Below are 19,314 nucleotides of genomic sequence, written 5' to 3'. Positions count from 1 at the left end.
TGGAGAATGCTGAGAAGGACTCTGGTGGGGGAGCTGGAGGATTCTGGTGGGAGCTGTGGGGAGCCTTAGGATGCTTGGGGGGGATGGGAGCTAAGGGATGCTGGGAAGGACTCTGGGGGGGAGCTGGAGGATGCTGTGGGGGGGTAACTGGAGGATGCTGGGGGGCCCTGGCTAGCAATGTGTTAGGGGGGCCCTGGCTACCAATGTCTGTGTCCTTTGTACTGATGGGAGGGGCCATTGGGGGGCAGGGCATGGGAGGAGGGGGGCCCAGAAAATTTTGTTGTGAGGGGCCCCATGATTTCTGATGGCGGACCTGCTACTAGCTGCCCCCCCAACAGTCTGAGGGCCCCCTGTTTAAAAAGTTTGAGGACCCTTGTTCTATAGAATAACATACTTGCTCAATTCCAATATCTTTCCTGCCTAAAGAAAGCAGGTTTGATTACAGAGCAATTAACATCACGGGTCCCGTAGGAACCCCGAGCTGCAGGTACAAGGGCACTACAGACCCAGGAAGAAGCGGAAGTTATAAGTGAGAGCGACGGATAAAATAGGACAATGCCATGGAAGGAGAGGTCACGGGCACCTTGGAGAAATTTGGATGGATTGTGGCGCCGTGCCCCCCAACCTAACCCTCCCAACCCACACACAAGTTTTAATAAAACGGAGCAGAACATGGTGGGATGAAATCTCCGCAGCCCAATATTACGTCTGTTTTGTTCTCGTTAATAAAAAAAAAAAAAAAAGAAGAATTTGAGAAAGAAACATTTTATTAAAAAACTATTCTACTGCAGATATAGTAGGAAATCACTGTCCAGAAAGTTCCAAATGATAGAAAGGCTACAGTAGATTCCATTATAAGCCAATAATTCAAATGGTTCACAATGATTTCCTTTTAATCTGTGATAAAACAGTTACTTGTATTTGATCCTAACTAAGATATAATTAAGACAAAATAAAACTATTGGGTTTAATTAATGTTAAATGATTACATTGAAACACCCCTTATCTGGAAAACCCCAAATCCCAAGCATTCTGGATAACAGGTTCCATACCTGTACTACATAAAAGTAAATTAGAATAATTAATAGAATTTCATTAGTTTATTATCTCTGATAATCTGATCCCTGTAAGCAGCAGTCCTGCCCTGCTTTATGGCTGAGATTCTAGCTATCTGTATAACAGAGCATTCTGTCACAGTGGCACAGATCCTATCTGATCCCCCCATTGTAAGCAGCAGTCCTGCCCTGCTTTATGGCTGAGATTCTAGCTATCTGTATAACAGAGCATTCTGTCACAGTGGCACAGATCCTATCTGATCCCCCCATTGTAAGCAGCAGTCCTGCCCTGCTTTATGGCTGAGATTCTAGCTATCTGTATAACAGAGCATTCTGTCACAGTGGCACAGATCCTATCTGATCCCCCCATTGTAAGCAGCAGTCCTGCCCTGCTTTATGGCTGAGATTCTAGCTATCTGTATAACAGAGCATTCTGTCACAGTGGCACAGATCCTATCTGATCCCCCCATTGTAAGCAGCAGTCCTGCCCTGCTTTATGGCTGAGATTCTAGCTATCTGTATAACAGAGCATTCTGTAACAGTGGCACAGATCCTATCTGATCCCCCCCATTGTAAGCAGCAGTCCTGCCCTGCTTTATGGCTGAGATTCTAGCTATCTGTATAACAGAGCATTCTGTCACAGTGGCACAGATCCTATCTGATCCCCCCCATTGTAAGCAGCAGTCCTGCCCTGCTTTATGGCTGAGATTCTAGCTATCTGTATAACAGAGCATTCTGTCACAGTGGCGCAGATCCTATCTGATCCCCCCATTGTAAGCAGCAGTCCTGCCCTGCTTTATGGCTGAGATTCTAGCTATCTGTATAACAGAGCATTCTGTCACAGTGGCACAGATCCTATCTGATCCCCCCATTGTAAGCAGCAGTCCTGCCCTGCTTTATGGCTGAGATTCTAGCTATCTGTATAACAGAGCATTCTGTCACAGTGGCACAGATCCTATCTGATCCCCCCCATTGTAAGCACAGTCGTAGTAGTATTAATATACATTATTTTAGGAAACACTTTGTCTTTAGTAACAAATGTTACTGGATACTGGATGAGAAAATAAACAAAACAGCATGTATTTAATACCTGAAAATGCTATTAAAGTTATGTTTGTGGTTATATTTAAGTAACTTCTCTCCCCTCCCTCACACAAAGGAAAGTAATGCTCGTTATGTACAGAAGATCTTTATAATTAGATGCAGCATATAACCAATTCTGTATTACAATGGCCACATGCAGTGGGCTGGAACAGCAGCTTGAAACGGTTAAATAGGAACTGAAACCTAAACACTCTGTAGCCAGAACCTGTAGGAACCAGAACACAGAACCAGCACTACTTTTAATTGCAATTATGTTTAAAAACAACAATGCTTAATGAATGTATTTTGGAAAGTTGCTTAGAATTACATTTTCCTTCATTCTGAAAAAAGAAAGAAAACCAACAAGCAGTAATTGGGTGTGGTGCCCTTTAAGGCAGCACGTGGCGAGACTGGAGGATGCACCTGCGTGTAACGCATTCCCACCGCATCAAATATGCAAACCGGTAAGTGCATGTAACTGAAACGCTTGTGATACCGGCACATTAAAGGGTTAATAAGGGTGTATGGCTATAAGATTACTGCTTAGCATGCATCGTAACGAATGCACAATAAGCCGTGGATATTGTTTATGAAATGTCAGATCTATGCAGGATGGTGTTTTAATAAAAAAGTAGAGAAAGATAAAGCTGGTGTAATTGGGAATAAAACAAGGAAATGTTGACACTGCAATCAATTATTCCAAAACAAAAAAATAATAATAGATTAGTCCATTTCCTGCTGGGGAGAAAGTTAGTCCCCCCTTGGCTCTGACACCTGGTCCTTCTGGGAGAAAGTAAGTCCCCCCTTGGCTCTGATACCTGGTCCTGCTGGGGAGAAAGCAAGTCCCCCCTTGGCTCTGATACCTGGTCCTGCTGGGGAGAAAGCAAGTCCCCCCTTGGCTCTGATACCTGGTCCTTCTGGGAGAAAGTAAGCCCCCCCTTGGCTCTGATACCTGGTCCTGCTGGGGAGAAAGTAAGTCCCCCCTTGGCTCTGATACCTGGACCTTCTGGGGAGAAAGTAAGCCCCCCCCTTGGCTCTGATACCTGGTCCTGCTGGGGAGAAAGCAAGTCCCCCCTTGGGTCTGATACCTGGTCCTTCTGGGAGAAAGTAAGCCCCCCCTTGGCTCTGATACCTGGTCCTGCTGGGGAGAAAGTAAGTCCCCCCCCCTTGGCTCTGATACCTGGTCCTGCTGGGGAGAAAGTTAGTCCCCCCTTGGCTCTGACACCTGGTCCTTCTGGGAGAAAGTAAGTCCCCCCTTGGCTCTGATACCTGGTCCTGCTGGGGAGAAAGCAAGTCCCCCCTTGGCTCTGATACCTGGTCCTGCTGGGGAGAAAGCAAGTCCCCCCTTGGCTCTGATACCTGGTCCTTCTGGGAGAAAGTAAGCCCCCCCTTGGCTCTGATACCTGGTCCTGCTGGGGAGAAAGTAAGTCCCCCCCTTGGCTCTGATACCTGGACCTTCTGGGGAGAAAGTAAGCCCCCCCCCTTGGCTCTGATACCTGGTCCTGCTGGGGAGAAAGCAAGTCCCCCCTTGGGTCTGATACCTGGTCCTTCTGGGAGAAAGTAAGCCCCCCCTTGGCTCTGATACCTGGTCCTGCTGGGGAGAAAGTAAGTCCCCCCCTTGGCTCTGATACCTGGTCCTGCTGGGGAGAAAGTTAGTCCCCCCTTGGCTCTGATACCTGGTCCTTCTGGGGAGAAAGTCCCCCCTTGGCTCTGATACCTGGACCTTCTGGGGAGAAAGTCCCCCCTTGGCTCTGATACCTGGTCCTTCTGGGAGAAAGTAAGCCCCCCCCCTTGGCTCTGATACCTGGTCCTGCTGGGGAGAAATTACGTCGTCCCCCTTTGCTCTGATACCTGGTCCTGCTGGGGAGAAAGTAAGTCCCCCACCTTGGCTCTGATACCTGGTCTTCTGAGGAGAAAGTAAGCCCCCCCCTTGGCTCTGATACCTGGTCCTGCTGGGGAGAAAGTAAGTCCCCCACCTTGGCTCTGATACCTGGTCTTCTGAGGAGAATGTAAGTCCCCCCTTGGCTCTGATACCTGGTCCTTCTGGGGAGAAAGTAAGTCCCCCCTTGGCTCTGATACTTGGTCCTGCTGGGGAGAAAGTAAGTCCCCCCCCTTGGCTCTGATACCTGGTCTTCTGAGGAGAAAGTAAGCCCCCCCTTGGCTCTGATACCTGGTCCTGCTGGGGAGAAAGTAAGTCCCCCCTTGGCTCTGACACCTGGTCCTTCTGGGGAGAAAGTAAGTCCCCCCTTGGCTCTGATACCTGGTCCTTCTGGGGAGAAAGTAAGTCCCCCCCTTGGCTCTGATACCTGGTCCTTCTGGGGAGAAAGTAAGTCCCCCCTTGGCTCTGATACCTGGTCCTTCTGGGGAGAAACTAAGTCCCCCCTTGGCTCTGATACCTGGTCCTTCTGGGGAGAATGTAAGCCCCCCCTTGGCTCTGATACTTGGTCCTGCTGGGGAGAAAGTAAGTCCCCCCTTGGCTCTGATACCTGGTCCTTCTGGGGAGAAAGCAAGTCCCCCCTTGGCTCTGATACCTGGTCCTTCTGGGGAGAAAGTATGTCCCCCCTTGGCTCTGATACCTGGTCCTTCTGGGGAGAAAGTAAGTCCCCCTTGCCTCTGATACCTGGTCCTTCTGGAGAGAAAGTAAGTCCCCCCTTGGCTCTGATACCTGGTATTGCCCCCTTTGGAACAAGCACTCTCAACTAGGGGTTTCTGACATTGACTAAAAGAAACTTCTTCCCAACTTTTAGATCTCTGCAATGGTTGAGGGGTATCTAGCATGTACAGCCATTTTACATGTCCCCACAGCATAATGGTGGAATTTAGATCTGGGCTTTAACTTGGCCATTCCAGAACTTGGTGAAAGTTACTAGTGTAATTTCATGTTGCAAGGTACACATTTGGTTGAGCTTCAGTCTTCTGACAGATTGCTTGCCAAACAGAACTCTATGATGGTGACCAGGATCTGATGCATCAAAGCATTTCCACCTCCTTGCATTACAGTTGGTATCAGAGTCTTCTGGGGAAATGCTGATTTTGGTTTTCGCGAAACTGGTACTGCAGCCAAATAACTATCTTTACCTCGGCTATCCAAAGCACATTATTTCTCTTTATCAAGATGTAAAGTCTTGCCCTGATGTTCCTTATTGACAGCAAAGGTTTCTTCTTGGCACCCCTCCCATGTAGATCTAGATGTGTAGCCTCTTTCCAATGAGAGATTTGTGTATTAATAGTGGCAAGAGCTACTTTTAAGTCCCATGATGCAATTTTTGGGGTTTTTAGAGACTTCTTTCAGCTTCTTGTGTTCTACTGACCTGGAAAAGTTGGCAATAGTTTGAAACCTTCTCCACTTGTAAATGATTTTCCAGTGGAATATTGATACCAACTTGTAGATGGTAGATTTCCATACCCATAGGCATCTAAATCCCCTTTCTAAAGACCTCAAAGAGGCACTCAAACTAAATGTCTGAGACTTAAATAAGAAGTATCTCTAAGATCCTCTCTTAATAATGTTCTAATCATTTGAGCCAGATCAGGTCCACCTGATAATAACATTGGGTTTTGAGCTTGGGTTAAATGCATTTCTGCTTATTTATATTACACAAGGGACTACAAAATGTAAATGGTGCATATGATATCTGTTATATTACCTTTATATATTAATATTGTAGAAAAGAAGATTAAATATCCGTAAACAAAATGTACTTACTTCTTCACATGTGACTTGGACTCACAGTTGAGTAGAAGAGTCACACAAGGCCACGGGCACACAAGCCCCGGATCATTTATATCTAATTTGGCTTAGGAAACATATGGCCCAGTTGGAAAGTCATTTTGGGGCAGGGGGTTGCTAGCAGTATTCCTTCAGCCCTTGCACAATAAATATGCTAACTACGGCAGGTGTGTGACTGTATGCCTAGGGTTATTAATGACTGTTGGTACTGACCTACTTTGGAGCTGTATCATACATTCTCCACTGAGCGCATCCTTATTTATCAATATAACTAAAAACATGTTCTCAGCAGCTGATAAATACTGCCTCAATTCCCATAGGATAACGAACCCTATACCATTTTCCTCCTCCCCCATATTTACTGTGACCGCAATCGAGGTTACCTTAGTATAATATTACATAGTATTAATATTGCTATAAGAAAGGTGACCAAGAGCTGGAGAGATCATCTGAGGACTAGACTAATAAAGTGGCACTAGTATTCTTTAGCTGATTTCTGCTTAATTGTCTAATATATATATGTATTTAGTTATTTTTAGTGCTATTTCTATATATATACAGGCTATAAGAAACCATAGTATTTTTGCTCCTGTTTAAATGATCTTAATGGAATTTAAACAAAGATCTTTGATTGATCAAACATGGCACTGACGAAGACGGCAGTAAAATCAACAAAAAATGTGAATAACATTAAACAGAACAGGCTTGTCTAAGCAATTTCCGTAGTCCATAGTCTTGTAGCCAAGTCCTACTGCTTTTCAGCAGTGTTCTTATCAGAACTGCCAATAGAGATCAATGACTAAATTGTTACAAAACCAGAAAAAAAGGAGAATATAAGAGGATAATACTGAAGGGTAAAGGGAGCACATAGAGCAGGGGTCCCAACCTTTCTTACTCGAGAGCCACAGTCAAATGTAAAAAGACTTGGGGAGCAACACAAGCACCATAAAAGTACATGGAGGAGCCAAATAAGGGCTGTGATTGGCTATTAGGCAGCCTCTATGCACCCTATCAGCTTACAGGGGCTTTATTTGGTAGGAAATCTTGTATTTATTCAACCAAAACTTGCCCCCAAGTCAGGAATTCAAAAATAACTCCCTGGTTTGGGGGCACTGAGAGCAACACCCAAGGGGTTGAGGAGCAACATGTTGCCCCCGAGCCACTGGTTGGGGATCACTTACATAGAAGAAGGATGGAAACTGGTCTTGGGGGCAGAGAAAAAGGAAAGAGGATAGAAAGGGGGAAGAGAAGGAGGAGAAGAATATAACTTTGGGAAATGCAAGATAAAGGAAGAGGAGGGTGAATAAAAAGTGAAGAAGTGAAAAGGAAAGAAGAGAAAAAGGCAAGAAAAAGAAGATTGGAGAAGCACAAAACAAAAGTATAGGACGAGAAAAAGAAAAGTGTCTGGAATATTTTTTTTTTATAGATTGATTAGTGTGTTTCGGTCCATAATGATGTTCAGTATATTGGACACCAAACTTGTAGGCTGTGTGGTTATCATACTTAGTGTCCCCTTAAAGTAGAAGGAAAGTAATTTTGGCATTTTATTGCCAATAGATTTGCCACATTAGTGCCACCTAGAACACTATAATTAAAAAGCTTTACCATACCCGAGTAACAGCCCTAGAAGCTCCCTCTGTTTGTTTAAGATAGCAGCTGCCATTTTAGCTTGGTCTTTGTAGCTTCCCTGGTGCAGCCGTTGGTAGCTCAGATCACACATTCTGATGGGAGGGGGAGTGAATTCTTATGAATTCCTATGGGAGGGGGGAGCAGGAGAGGGGAGAGAGCTGTGCAGACTCTGGCCCTGGGAATGAAGAATTTTTCTGAGAGAGATGTCTGAAACTGAAGAACATGTTTACAGAAAAGAAGACAAGAAATCCTGTGTTTCTTTTGATAGAGGACTCAGAGGGCTTACGGCTGTATATAAATAGACCATTCTGATAAAGCTTACTTAGTTTTTACCTTTCCTTCTCCTTTAATGGGGCAGTTTGTCTTTATGTGAATGCTACAGAATGTGCTTCAAACAGTATTCATTTTGGATTGTTTTTTTATTATTTGTAGGGATGCACCGGATTCCGTCCGGGATTCAGCCAAGATTCTGCCTTTTTCGTCAAGATTCGTCCGAATCCACGGTCCTGGCCGAACCAAATCCGAATCCTAAAAACCATGTGACTTTTTGTCACGTAAATGATGTTTAACCCTTCCAAAACCTAATTAGCATATGCTACTTAGGATTCCGATACGGTTCCTTTACAAAGGATTTGGGGGTTCGGCAGAATACAAAAAAGTGGATTTGGTGGATCCCTAATTATCTGCCTTTGTTTTCTACCTCTTTCCAGTTTGCATGTTACAATTCTGAATAATCTACCCAAAAAATATCCTCGTCTGCTTGTTGTTATATTCTAGTCGCTCTGCGTTTCTATCAATTTCATATCATAGATATTCTTTTTAGGGTTAATTTGTATTTTTTTTTTTATAAAAGATAACTAGACAATGTTAAATAAAATTGTTTTGATTAACATATTTTTATAATTAAAGAAATGCAAAATTATGTTATATCTATAATTGTGAAAGTTTTTAATATAAACATTAGTATCCATCTCAACTACATTCTGCACTTTCTGGATAATGGGTTTTCAGGATAACAGATCCCCTACCAGGTTGACATTTAGCAAATATTTCACACAAAAAAGCCAAAAGGAAAGTGTCGCTTAATGGACGGTTGTGTTTTTCTCACTGTACTCAAGTGCTGCTGGGAATATATGCTTCCAATCAAACAGCTTTAATGAGACAGAGGAAAAGGGTCAAATGGCGGCTGAAATCGCCAAAAAGAGTTTTAATGTTACCTTAGAAAACCTCTGATATATAAGAAGGGGTTTTATCTCGACTGTAAATGCTACCTGTGTGCGGCTGGGTTTTCATTTCCCTCCTGGGTCCCCTTTACAGTAACTTCTCAACTCTATATTATAGTGTTCGGCGTGAAGACATTTAGCTTATGTATCAAGAGGGGCTATGGTAAAATAATTGCAAACTCTATAAATGCCATTCATTCAAATGGAATAGCGTTTACCTTGCCTTAACAACACTCGCTACAGTAGTGCATAAGCTGCCTTACGCTTTAAAGAGACGTTGCCGTCCCAGAATTTCCGCTTTATACATTCTTCTTTCATTTATATACATTTCTTTTATTGCTGCTGAGCGGTTTTCATGTAAATCGTACATCTCTGCTCGCTGAGGCACTCCAGCACCAAAAACCGAAATGCGGGGGAAGAAAAAGAATATAAAGATAAAAACTGGATCTGATCTTTTGTTTGAATACCTGCTCCATGGTTTTATCCAGGGCCGGACTGGGGGTGAAGGGCCCACCAGGGCTGCTGCCTCAGGGGACTTCCAGGTAACCCCCACAGCCACATCCCCCGCACCACCTAGTGGCCCCCACGTAACCCCCCGAAGGGCCCCCAGTGACCATCCCTAACCCCCTACAGGACGTCCTCCCCTGAGCATATCAGTTTAACGCGTCAGGGGAGGAAAACCGTCGGCCGGAGGAGCGCCAGCAAGGGTTGGTTCTGGCCCAGTCAAACCCTAGTTTTATCACTCTGTAGTTGAATGGGGTGAAGCAATTATATTTGCATCAATTCAGCACTAATTCAGTTTCATAAACAATTAGGGATGCACCAAACCCTCGTTTTTATTTGAACCCACCCCGACGAATCTGGCCGAATCCTGAACCGAATCCCAATTCGCATATGCTATTAAGGATCGGAAAGGGTTAATTCCCCCCCCCCCCAACATGTAACCCTTCCAAATGCTAATCAGCATATGCAAATTTATTCTAACTAGTATTCAAATTCGGTGCAGAGCAAGGATTCGGCTGAAACTGAAAACTTTGAAAAAAAGGCTGGATTCGGAGCATCCCTACAAACAATATACAGTGCAACGCAGCCTTAAAGCGATAGCAGCACTTTTGCCAAGTACAGAGGAAACGCATTAACAGTGATGTAATTAGACACACGCGCTAACGACCACGCCCCACTAGAGTCTGATGGAGGCCGGAAACAACAGATAATTTATGTGGGACAATGTGACTGCTTTAGCCAATGATGAATCAGATTTTAATGTTTGTGACTAAAGGTCCCTTGGACCGATTCAGCAGCTAATCGGCCCGTGTATGGGCACTCCCGACGTGCCTGCCCGACCAATATCTGGCCTCTCGATCGGCCAGGTTAGAAAATCTATTTGGATCGGGGATCCCATTGGCTCGTTGATGCGGTCCCCGGACCGACTTCTCCTATACCCCAGGGCCAAATGATCGAATTACCCTGGATTCTCCCGTTATCGGGAGAAGATCCACTCGCTTGTATATGGCCGAATCTAATCTGAATCCTAAATGAAACAGTAACACCAAAAAATGAAAGTGTATAGAAGTAATTTCAATATAATCTACTGCTGCCCTGCACTAGTAAAACCAGTATGTGTGCTACAGAAATAGTTTATAGTTTATATAATAAGCTGCTGTGTAGCCATGGGGGCAGCCATTCAAGATGAAAAAAAAGGAGAAAAGGCACAGGTTACATAGCAGAAAACAGATAAGCTCTGTAGAGTACAATGGTGTTTTATCTGCATAGTAACCTGTGCCTTTTCTCCTTTGAATGGCCGCCCCTTGGCTACACAGATGCTTTGTTTATATAAACTATAAACTGTTTCTGTAGCAAACAAACTCGTTTTACTGGTGTATGGCAGCAGTACATTATATTGTAATAAGGGATGCACCCAAACCAGGATTCCGTTTGGTAGTAGGCCAGGATTAAGCCTTTTTCGTCAGGGTTCTGTATTCGGCCAAATCCCTTGGGATGGATTTCGGGGTTCGGTGCATCCCCAATTGTAATTATTTTTATACATTTCATTTTTTGGTGTTACTGTTCCTTTACAATCATGTGACTTGTAATATAAACGCGGAAGTTGAATTTTTATTTTTTTTCCTCTTTCATTCTTCCATAGCAAAATTTACATATGCCAAATCCCAAAAAGGGGTGTCCGGCCAAATCCCAAAAAGGGGTGTATTCAGTACATCCCTAATTCTAAGCCATAGGCAAATAGAAATGGGGCAGATAACACAAGCATTGCTTTGGGGCTAAGGGGTTTAGTTATGCTCTGGTCAGCGGATAAGTACAGGGAAAGAATCTTGGACAGTATGAAACACTGCTCAACTGTTTGGAGAACTGGTAAGAAAGATTTGCCTATATATACATATATATATATATGCTGCTTAGCATTGTGTCCCCCCCACTCTCCACCCCAAAACAATATTTGATATTACTGAGCTCCAAACAGAAATGATGTAAGCGTGATATTAAGTGATGGGAAGGGATACGGCAGAAGGCACTTGTATCGGGCAGGGAGAGATGAGAGAGGGAGACATATGTTTGGAGGCAGTAACAGTAGTGCAGCTGAGGGAGCATTACATTCCCCATAATCACTGTGATGGATCGGCGTTGGTGCTGCAGAGGGGACTCGGAGCTCTCAGGAGTCATATCCCTGATAAGCATGTATGGGACTGTAGAGAAAGAGCTCACGCTCTGATGAATGATACTGCAAGCCGAGAGGGCATCTGTGCTCTCAGGAGTCGTAACTTTTACAAACAGCAGCACTAGTGAAGGCTCCTGAGAGCTCTAAAGCCCCTCTCTGCAAGTTATTGGTACGGTCTGGTTCCCTAGGGTTCTGAGGCGCCTCTAATACTGGTCTGAATGTGCACCAAGAGAGCTCTATGGGCCCTCTCCACCGGCCATGGTATATGTTAGTGGAACAGTAACACAAAAATTAAAGGTTTATCAAAGTATTTAAAATATTATGGATTATTGCCCTGCACTGGTAAAACACTACTATATATATATAGTTTATTCCTGCCCCCATGGCTACACAGCGGGGTATTTATATAAACTATAGTAGGGTTTCTGTAGCAAACACCCCAGCTGTACCGGTGCAGGAATGGCTGCCCCCGGGGCTACACAGCGGGGTATTTATATAAACTATAGTAGGGTTTCTGTAGCAAACACCCCAGCTGTACCAGCGCAGGAATGGCTGCCCCGGGGCTACACAGCGGGGTATTTATATAAACTATAGTAGGGTTTCTGTAGTAAACACCCCAGCTGTACCGGTGCAGAAATGGCTGCCCCCGGGGCTACACAGCGGGGTATTTATATAAACTATAGTAGGGTTTCTGTAGCAAACACCCCAGCTGTACCAGTGCAGGAATGGCTGCCCCCGGGGCTACACAGCAGGGTATTTATATAAACTATAGTAGGGTTTCTGTAGCAAACACCCCAGCTGTACCAGTGCAGGAATGGCTGCCCCCGGGGCTACACAGCGGGGTATTTATATAAACTATAGTAGGGTTTCTGTAGCAAACACCCCAGCTGTACCAGTGCAGGAATGGCTGCCCCTAGGGCTACACAGTGGGGTATTTATATAAACTATAGTAGGGTTTCTATAGCAAACACCCCAGCTGTACCAGTGCAGGAATGGCTGCCCCTAGGGCTACACAGTGGGGTATTTATATAAACTATAGTAGGGTTTCTATAGCAAACACCCCAGCTGTACCAGTGCAGGAATGGCTGCCCCTAGGGCTACACAGTGGGGTATTTATATAAACTATAGTAGGGTTTCTATAGCAAACACCCCAGCTGTACCAGTGCAGGAACGGCTGCCCCCGGGGCTACACAGCGGGGTATTTATATAAACTATAGTAGGGTTTCTGTAGCAAATACCCCAGCTGTACCGGTGCAGGAATAGCTGCCCCCGGGGCTACACAGCGGGGTGTTTATATAAACTATAGTAGGGTTTCTATAGCAAACACCCCAGCTGTACCCGTGCAGGAATGGCTGCCCCTAGGGCTACACAGTGGGGTATTTATATAAACTATAGTAGGGTTTCTATAGCAAACACCCCAGCTGTACCAGTGCAGGAACGGCTGCCCCCGGGGCTACACAGCGGGGTATTTATATAAACTATAGTAGGGTTTCTGTAGCAAATACCCCAGCTGTACCGGTGCAGGAATAGCTGCCCCCGGGGCTACACAGCGGGGTATTTATATAAACTATAGTAGGGTTTCTGTAGCAAACACCCCAGCTGTACCAGTGCAGGAACGGCTGCCCCCGGGGCTACACAGCAGGGTATTTATATAAACTATAGTAGGGTTTCTGTAGCAAACACCCCAGCTGTACCGGTGCAGGAATGGCTGCCCCGGGACTAATCAGCAGGGTATTTATATAAACTATAGTAGGGTTTCTGTAGCAAACACCCCAGTTGTACGAGTGCAGGAATAGCTGCTCCGGGGCTACACAGCGGGGTATTTATATAAACTATAGTAGGGTTTCTGTAGCAAACACCCCAGTTGTACGAGTGCAGGAATGGCTGCCCCCGGGGCTACACAGCGGGGTATTTATATAAACTATAGTAGGGTTTCTGTAGCAAACACCCCAGTTGTACGAGTGCAGGAATGGCTGCCCCGGGGCTAATCAGCAGGGTATTGCAATGGTGTTGGTTAAAGCTATGGTCACTGGGAGCAGAGGCGGCACGGCGCAGGGGAAAAGGGCCCCTGACTTCCCAGGCATCATAACTAACTATATATCAAACATTAGTGCTAAGGGAGTGGAGCCCCAGAGCTCTCAGAAACTATAAAAATCCTGTGTTTGCGAAGAAAGGCATTCTTATTTAAAAATGGCATTTCCCATTAAAAATAATGGGAAAAAATAGTGTTTTTGCTTCTTTAAATCTTGTATACAGTGGGTGAATCTCCTACCAACCACCTTGTATCTCTATATCTCTACAGCTTCTCTCCGTCCCTCGTTATTCCCTCACTCCCTGCTGCTTATATGTAGTAGAGGTCAGCTCTCCTCCAGCCAAGATTCCTATTCCCACAATGCCTTGCATGCTTCTGAATAGGCATGTTAATCAGCTGGCTTCTGTTACATTGTTCTCTTATTCACAATCAGCAATACAGAGAATAACTAGAGACGGATGGATACGACCTTTGTACACTGTATATTGGAAAGTTGCTCAGAACTGTTAGTTTCTTGGTATTTTTAAGTTTATATTCTCTCAATTTTTTATCACTTGAGTTATAAACATAAATGATACATGTTAATGGGGTGGTTAACATTTAAAAAATGAAGCCTAATTCCAAACTGTCTCAGAATATTGCTCTCTACATAGCACTGCAATTTAAAGCAATACTGTCATGGGAAAACGTGTTTTTTTCAAAACCCATCAGTTAATAGAGCTTCCCCAGCAGAATCCTGCATTGTAATCTGTTTTTCCCATGGGGCTAGCCATATTCTTCATTTCCCAGGGTGCCACAGCCATGTGACCTGTGCTCTGATAAACTTCAGTCTCACTTTACTGCTGCGCTGCAAGTTGGAGTGATATCCCCCCTCACCCCCAGCAGCCGATCAGCAGAACAATGGGAAGGGAGCAAGATAGCAGCTCCCAGTAGGTATCAGAATAGCACTCAATAGTAAGAAATCCAAGTCCGGCTTGGGACTCCTCCAGTTACATGGGAGTAGGAGAAACAATAGGTTAGCTGAAAGCAGTTCTAATGTGTAGCGCTGGCTCCTTCTGAAAGCTCAGACTCAGGCACACTTTACTGCTGCGCTGCAAGTTGGAGTGATATGCCCCCCTCAACCCCAGCAGCCGATCAGCAGAACAATGGGAAGGGAGCAAGATAGCAGCTCCCAGTAGGTATCAGAATAGCACTCAATAGTAAGAAATCCAAGTCCGGCTTGGGACTCCTCCAGTTACATGGGAGTAGGAGAAACAATAGGTTAGCTGAAAGCAGTTCTAATGTGTAGTGCTGGCTGAAAGCTCAGACTCAGGCACACTTTACTGCTGCGCTGCAAGTTGGAGTGATATCCCACCCCCACCTCACCCCCAGCAGCCTATCAGCAGAACAATGGGAAGGGAGCAAGATAGCAGCTCCCAGTAGGTATTAGAATAGCACTCAATAGTAAGAAATCCAAGTCCGGCTTGGGACTCCTCCAGTTACATGGGAGTAGGAGAAACAATAGGTTAGCTGAAAGCAGCTCTAATGTGTAGCGCTGGCTGAAAGCTCAGACTCAGGCACAATGCACTGAGATGGCGCCTACACACCAATATTACAGCTACAAATACATTTGTTGGTTGAAGAATAAAATGTTAAATGGCAGAGGGAATTATTTGCTGTGTAACAGTGTCATTTAAAAACAGAAAGTGCCTCATTAATATCATGACAGTATCATGACCCAAGTAAAATGCCCACCCCGGACTATTCTACAAAATACAGATATCACAATTAACCAGCCTTGCCCCCATAGTTAAACAGCTACTAATGCGGATGAATTAGCATTTATCAAGAGGTGGGGAGAGAAGCAGACAGATTTTTGGAAGGAAGCTAATGGTACCCAGAGCGCATAAGACATATGTTTGCATGCAGGATGGCAGTGCTGCATGGAATATTTATTAGTGCAGCCTGTATGTAATTAGCTCTCGCACATTCCAAGACATACGTGCCCCTCTAATATCTACAGAAATGTTTGTTTTGCCGAAAACACCTCAATGAACATATACGTCTAGGTAACGATAATGCAGAACAAACATCATTCTCAGCAATCTGCCAGAAATTAAAAAAAATCATTTTAATTAATCAGCCTGATCAATGATTAATTCAGCTTTCAGTACAATTTTAATTAGGAGTTTAATCTCCATCAAACTGGAAAAAAAAGAAGAGGGGGGGTAGAACATGCCTGCAAAATTGTAGCACAATTTTATTATAAAGAAAATAAATGGGTAAATTACTCACCTCATCGGCAATCATGCACCTAGAGAGAGATGGGGAGAAGAACAAAACCTTAATGGAAACGCTTGATCATTCTTCCCTTCCTGCATGGAAAAGCCCCCGTGTTAATTAGCAGCGTTACACTTTTATTGGATTATACACATTATATATAGCTATACATATACACACACATTTGTACACAAAAGCAACACAGGTAACACAGCGATTATTTCAATGAGTGTAATTGCCCCGCTGAATGCCACATAATGTCAGTCGCTTACAGGGAAAGCTATCGGGGACAACAAATGAATTTATTTGCGCTTGTAAAACCCGAGCGTAGTGCTGTCGCTCCTCCGGTTCCTTTCACACCTTGATTAACAAATAGGGATTATTGTTCATTTATACTATAATAAAGGGAAAACGCTGCTTGTATTCACTTTATTGTTCTGTAAATATATAGCTGTACCAAGGCTTTAACCCAGAGAGGCTTATTTATAGGAATAGGTTACAGGGATGGGACCTATTACCCAGTATGCTCGGGACCAGGGGTTTTCCGGATAAGGGATCTTTCCGTGATTCGGACCTCCTACCTAAAGTCTGCTAAAAACATTATTTAACCCCAATAGGATTGTTCTGCCCCCAATAAGGGGTAATTATATCTTAGTTGGGATCAAGTACAGGTACTGTTTTATTATTACAGAGAAAAGGGAATCATTTAACCATTAAATAAACTCAATAGGGCTGTTCTGCCCCCAATAAGGGGTAATTATATCTTAGTTGGGATCAAGTACAGGTACTGTTTTATTATTACAGAGAAAAGGGAATCATTTAACCATTAAATAAACCCAATAGGGCTGTTCTGCCCCAATAAGGGGTAATTATATCTTAGTTGGGATCAAGTACAGGTACTGTTTTATTATTACAGAGAAAAGGGAATCATTTAACCATTAAATAAACCCAATAGGGCTGTTCTGCCCCCAATAAGGGGTAATTATATCTTAGTTGGGATCAAGTACAGGTACTGTTTCATTATTACAGAGAAAATGGAATCATTTAACCATGAAATAAACCCAATAGGGCTGTTCTGCCCCAATAAGGGGTAATTATATCTTAGTTGGGATCAAGTACAGGTACTGTTTTATTATTACAGAGAAAAGGGAATCATTTAACCATTAAATAAACCCAATAGGGCTGTTCTGCCCCAATAAGGGGTAATTATATCTTAGTTGGGATCAAGTACAGGTACTGTTTTAGTATTACAGAGAAAAAGGAATATTTTTAAAAATGTGAATAATTTGATTAAAATGGAGTCTATAGGAGATGGCCTTTCTGTAATTCGGAACTTTCCGAATGGGTTTCCAGATAAGTGGTCCGATACCTGTACAGAGAAAAAGGAAATCGCTTTGTGAAACCGGAAATGGTCTTCCCATTCCTAATTTGTAACTTTCTGCATAATGGGTCTCTGGATGAATGATCCCATATCTGTATTTATTTATAAGAGACGGACTTGACATACTATTTTTGGCTGGAGAAAGTTCTTTTCCCTTTATTGTGATGTAGACCCTCCTCCCCTGCCAGGACTTCAACTGATGCAGAAAGAGAAGAACAGTTTTGAAGCTGGATTTCAGGATATAATAATGGGATTTATTCCTACTTTTTGAAGGAACAGATTACAGGGATAGGTTTATTAGGAGTTTCTGTCCTGTCTGGGGCTCGGAAGCCAGAGTTCCCCTTTAATGTGCACTTACCATGCCATGGATATACATTCCTGACCAAGTAGAAGAGTAAATGAGCAGGCACTATGCCTTCCCCACATCTGCCTGACGGGGGAGATGAAGGCAGCAGATCGGCGCTAGACATACCAAAGGAAAAAGGATATCAGTGGCACGCCAAACATGCCAGCCATGCGCTCCTTGAATATTCCATCTGCTGCATTGCTGGAAATGACAGGGTCAGGGACCGGGGGTGCGTGACAACTGCTAGGAAGGCAGACACATCTTATATAAAGAGGCACTTAGCCATGAATAAGATGAAGTGTCATTACCTATACAAAATGTATTGTGCGCTATTTCTCTATCTTGGAAGCCTCTGCTTTGAAGGGCAACTAAGACGGTGGGTGGAGTGCAGTAATCCAGCCCCGAAGGCTTACCCCAAATTCGACTAAACTCGTTTCCCCGAATGTCTAACATTTCCTAAAAAAAAGTCGCCAGGCAAAATTGCTGTGAAAAAAGTTGTAAAAACTTTTTTTCCAATTGTCACCGTGAAAATCACGAACTGTCGCTGCAACAATTAAAAAAAAAGTTGAGTTTTTGGACAAAATCCAGCGAAATCTCTAACGTTTCCAGACAAAAGAAAGACCTTCAACCTTTGCCATTGACTTTTACATGAACTCGGCAAGTTTAACCTGGCAAATTGACAATTTAGCTATTTAGATGCATAGAAAATCTCAAAAAAGTTGCAGCAGTTTTTTTCCTCTGTGACTTTTTGCGCTAAAAAGTTGATTTAATTTAAGAAAAAAAAAAATCAATGGTTAGTAAATGGGCACCTTAGAAGCATCATAAAATTAGAGGGAGAAAAACTCAAAGGGAACCAAGGTCCATAAGAAGTATAAGTCCATTCAATATCAAGGAACCCCTTGGGAACAAGGGCCAAATGATCCTATTGCAATGAAGTGGATAGGAAAGTTAGAGTGAGGATCTCATCAATGAGTCGAAGTGGTCCTCTATCCGACAAAAAAATCAAGCCTGCTCAGTCGGGGAGGCCTATTGGCCACCTTAAGGCTTACAAGTAAATGTGTCATTCCTCACCACACTGCCCTCTTATACCCACTGACGTGCCCATCTAGGCCCTTGATCCACCACAGCCAGCCCCCCAAACCCACTAGGACCAACCCTCAGTACCTTTAGTCACAACCCCAGTAAGTATTGAATACTGCCTCTATTATAGCCTGGCAAAGGTGACAACTATACCTTGGAATAAATGGATAAAGACCAATACATATTAGGCATTAGAATAACCATATATTTCTAAAGTTTCCACAAGTAAAATGTTTTAAGTTCTCCTTTTGTATTTATCCCATAAATTAAAGCTATGAGCCCTAGTGATGTTTGGGCTGGCTTGAACCCTGTAGGGTCTACATGATTGGTGCAAATAAAACCCATCTTTGGCAGGCTATGGACAGGTCCAAGACCCTCCGCCCGCCACATCAGCGTGCCTTCATTTTCTCTGCCTGCCGTCGGCTTATTTATACAATTGCGCCTGCCTGCTCTGCACCCTATGGTGATTTAACAGTGCTCTTCTTCAGGGTTTGTCCCTGAACAAGAGCACTGTTAATGCTCAAAATGTTTGATCTTTTTCAATAAAGAGTTTTTGCTTTTTTTTAAGTCCCTGTGTGTGCAGTCCCTTTACACACACACACACATATATATATATATACATACACACACACACACACAGGTATAGGAACCGTTATCCAGAATGCTCGGGACCAAGGGTTTTCTGGATAGGGGTTTTATCCGTAATTTGCATCTCCGTCTACTAAAAAATTAATAAAACATTAATTAAACCCAATACGATTGTTTTCCATCCAATAAGGATTAAGTACTGGTAATGTTTTATTGTTACAGAGAAAAGGGAAT

General features: G+C 43.7%; 1 protein-coding gene across 2 annotated transcripts in view; it reads right to left on the bottom strand.

Moving 5' to 3' along the window:
* Positions 1-19,314, bottom strand: part of zranb3 (zinc finger RAN-binding domain containing 3) — a 158,324-nt gene that overhangs the window by 96,991 nt on the left and 42,019 nt on the right. Inside the window, exon 3 of one of the 2 annotated variants that reach the window (XM_031892934.1) lies at positions 15,701-15,719. The exons of the other annotated variant lie outside the window; for it this stretch is intronic. Coding sequence (XP_031748794.1) covers positions 15,701-15,719 — 19 coding nt within the window. The remainder of the gene's footprint in view (positions 1-15,700; positions 15,720-19,314) is intronic. 2 annotated transcript variants of the gene reach the window in all.

The sequence above is a fragment of the Xenopus tropicalis genome, chromosome 9 (assembly GCF_000004195.4).
Source record: "Xenopus tropicalis strain Nigerian chromosome 9, UCB_Xtro_10.0, whole genome shotgun sequence".
Lineage (NCBI taxonomy): Eukaryota > Metazoa > Chordata > Amphibia > Anura > Pipidae > Xenopus > Xenopus tropicalis.
The sequence above is the reverse complement of the archived record's forward strand: the minus strand, read 5'-3'. Positions and strand labels throughout refer to the sequence as shown.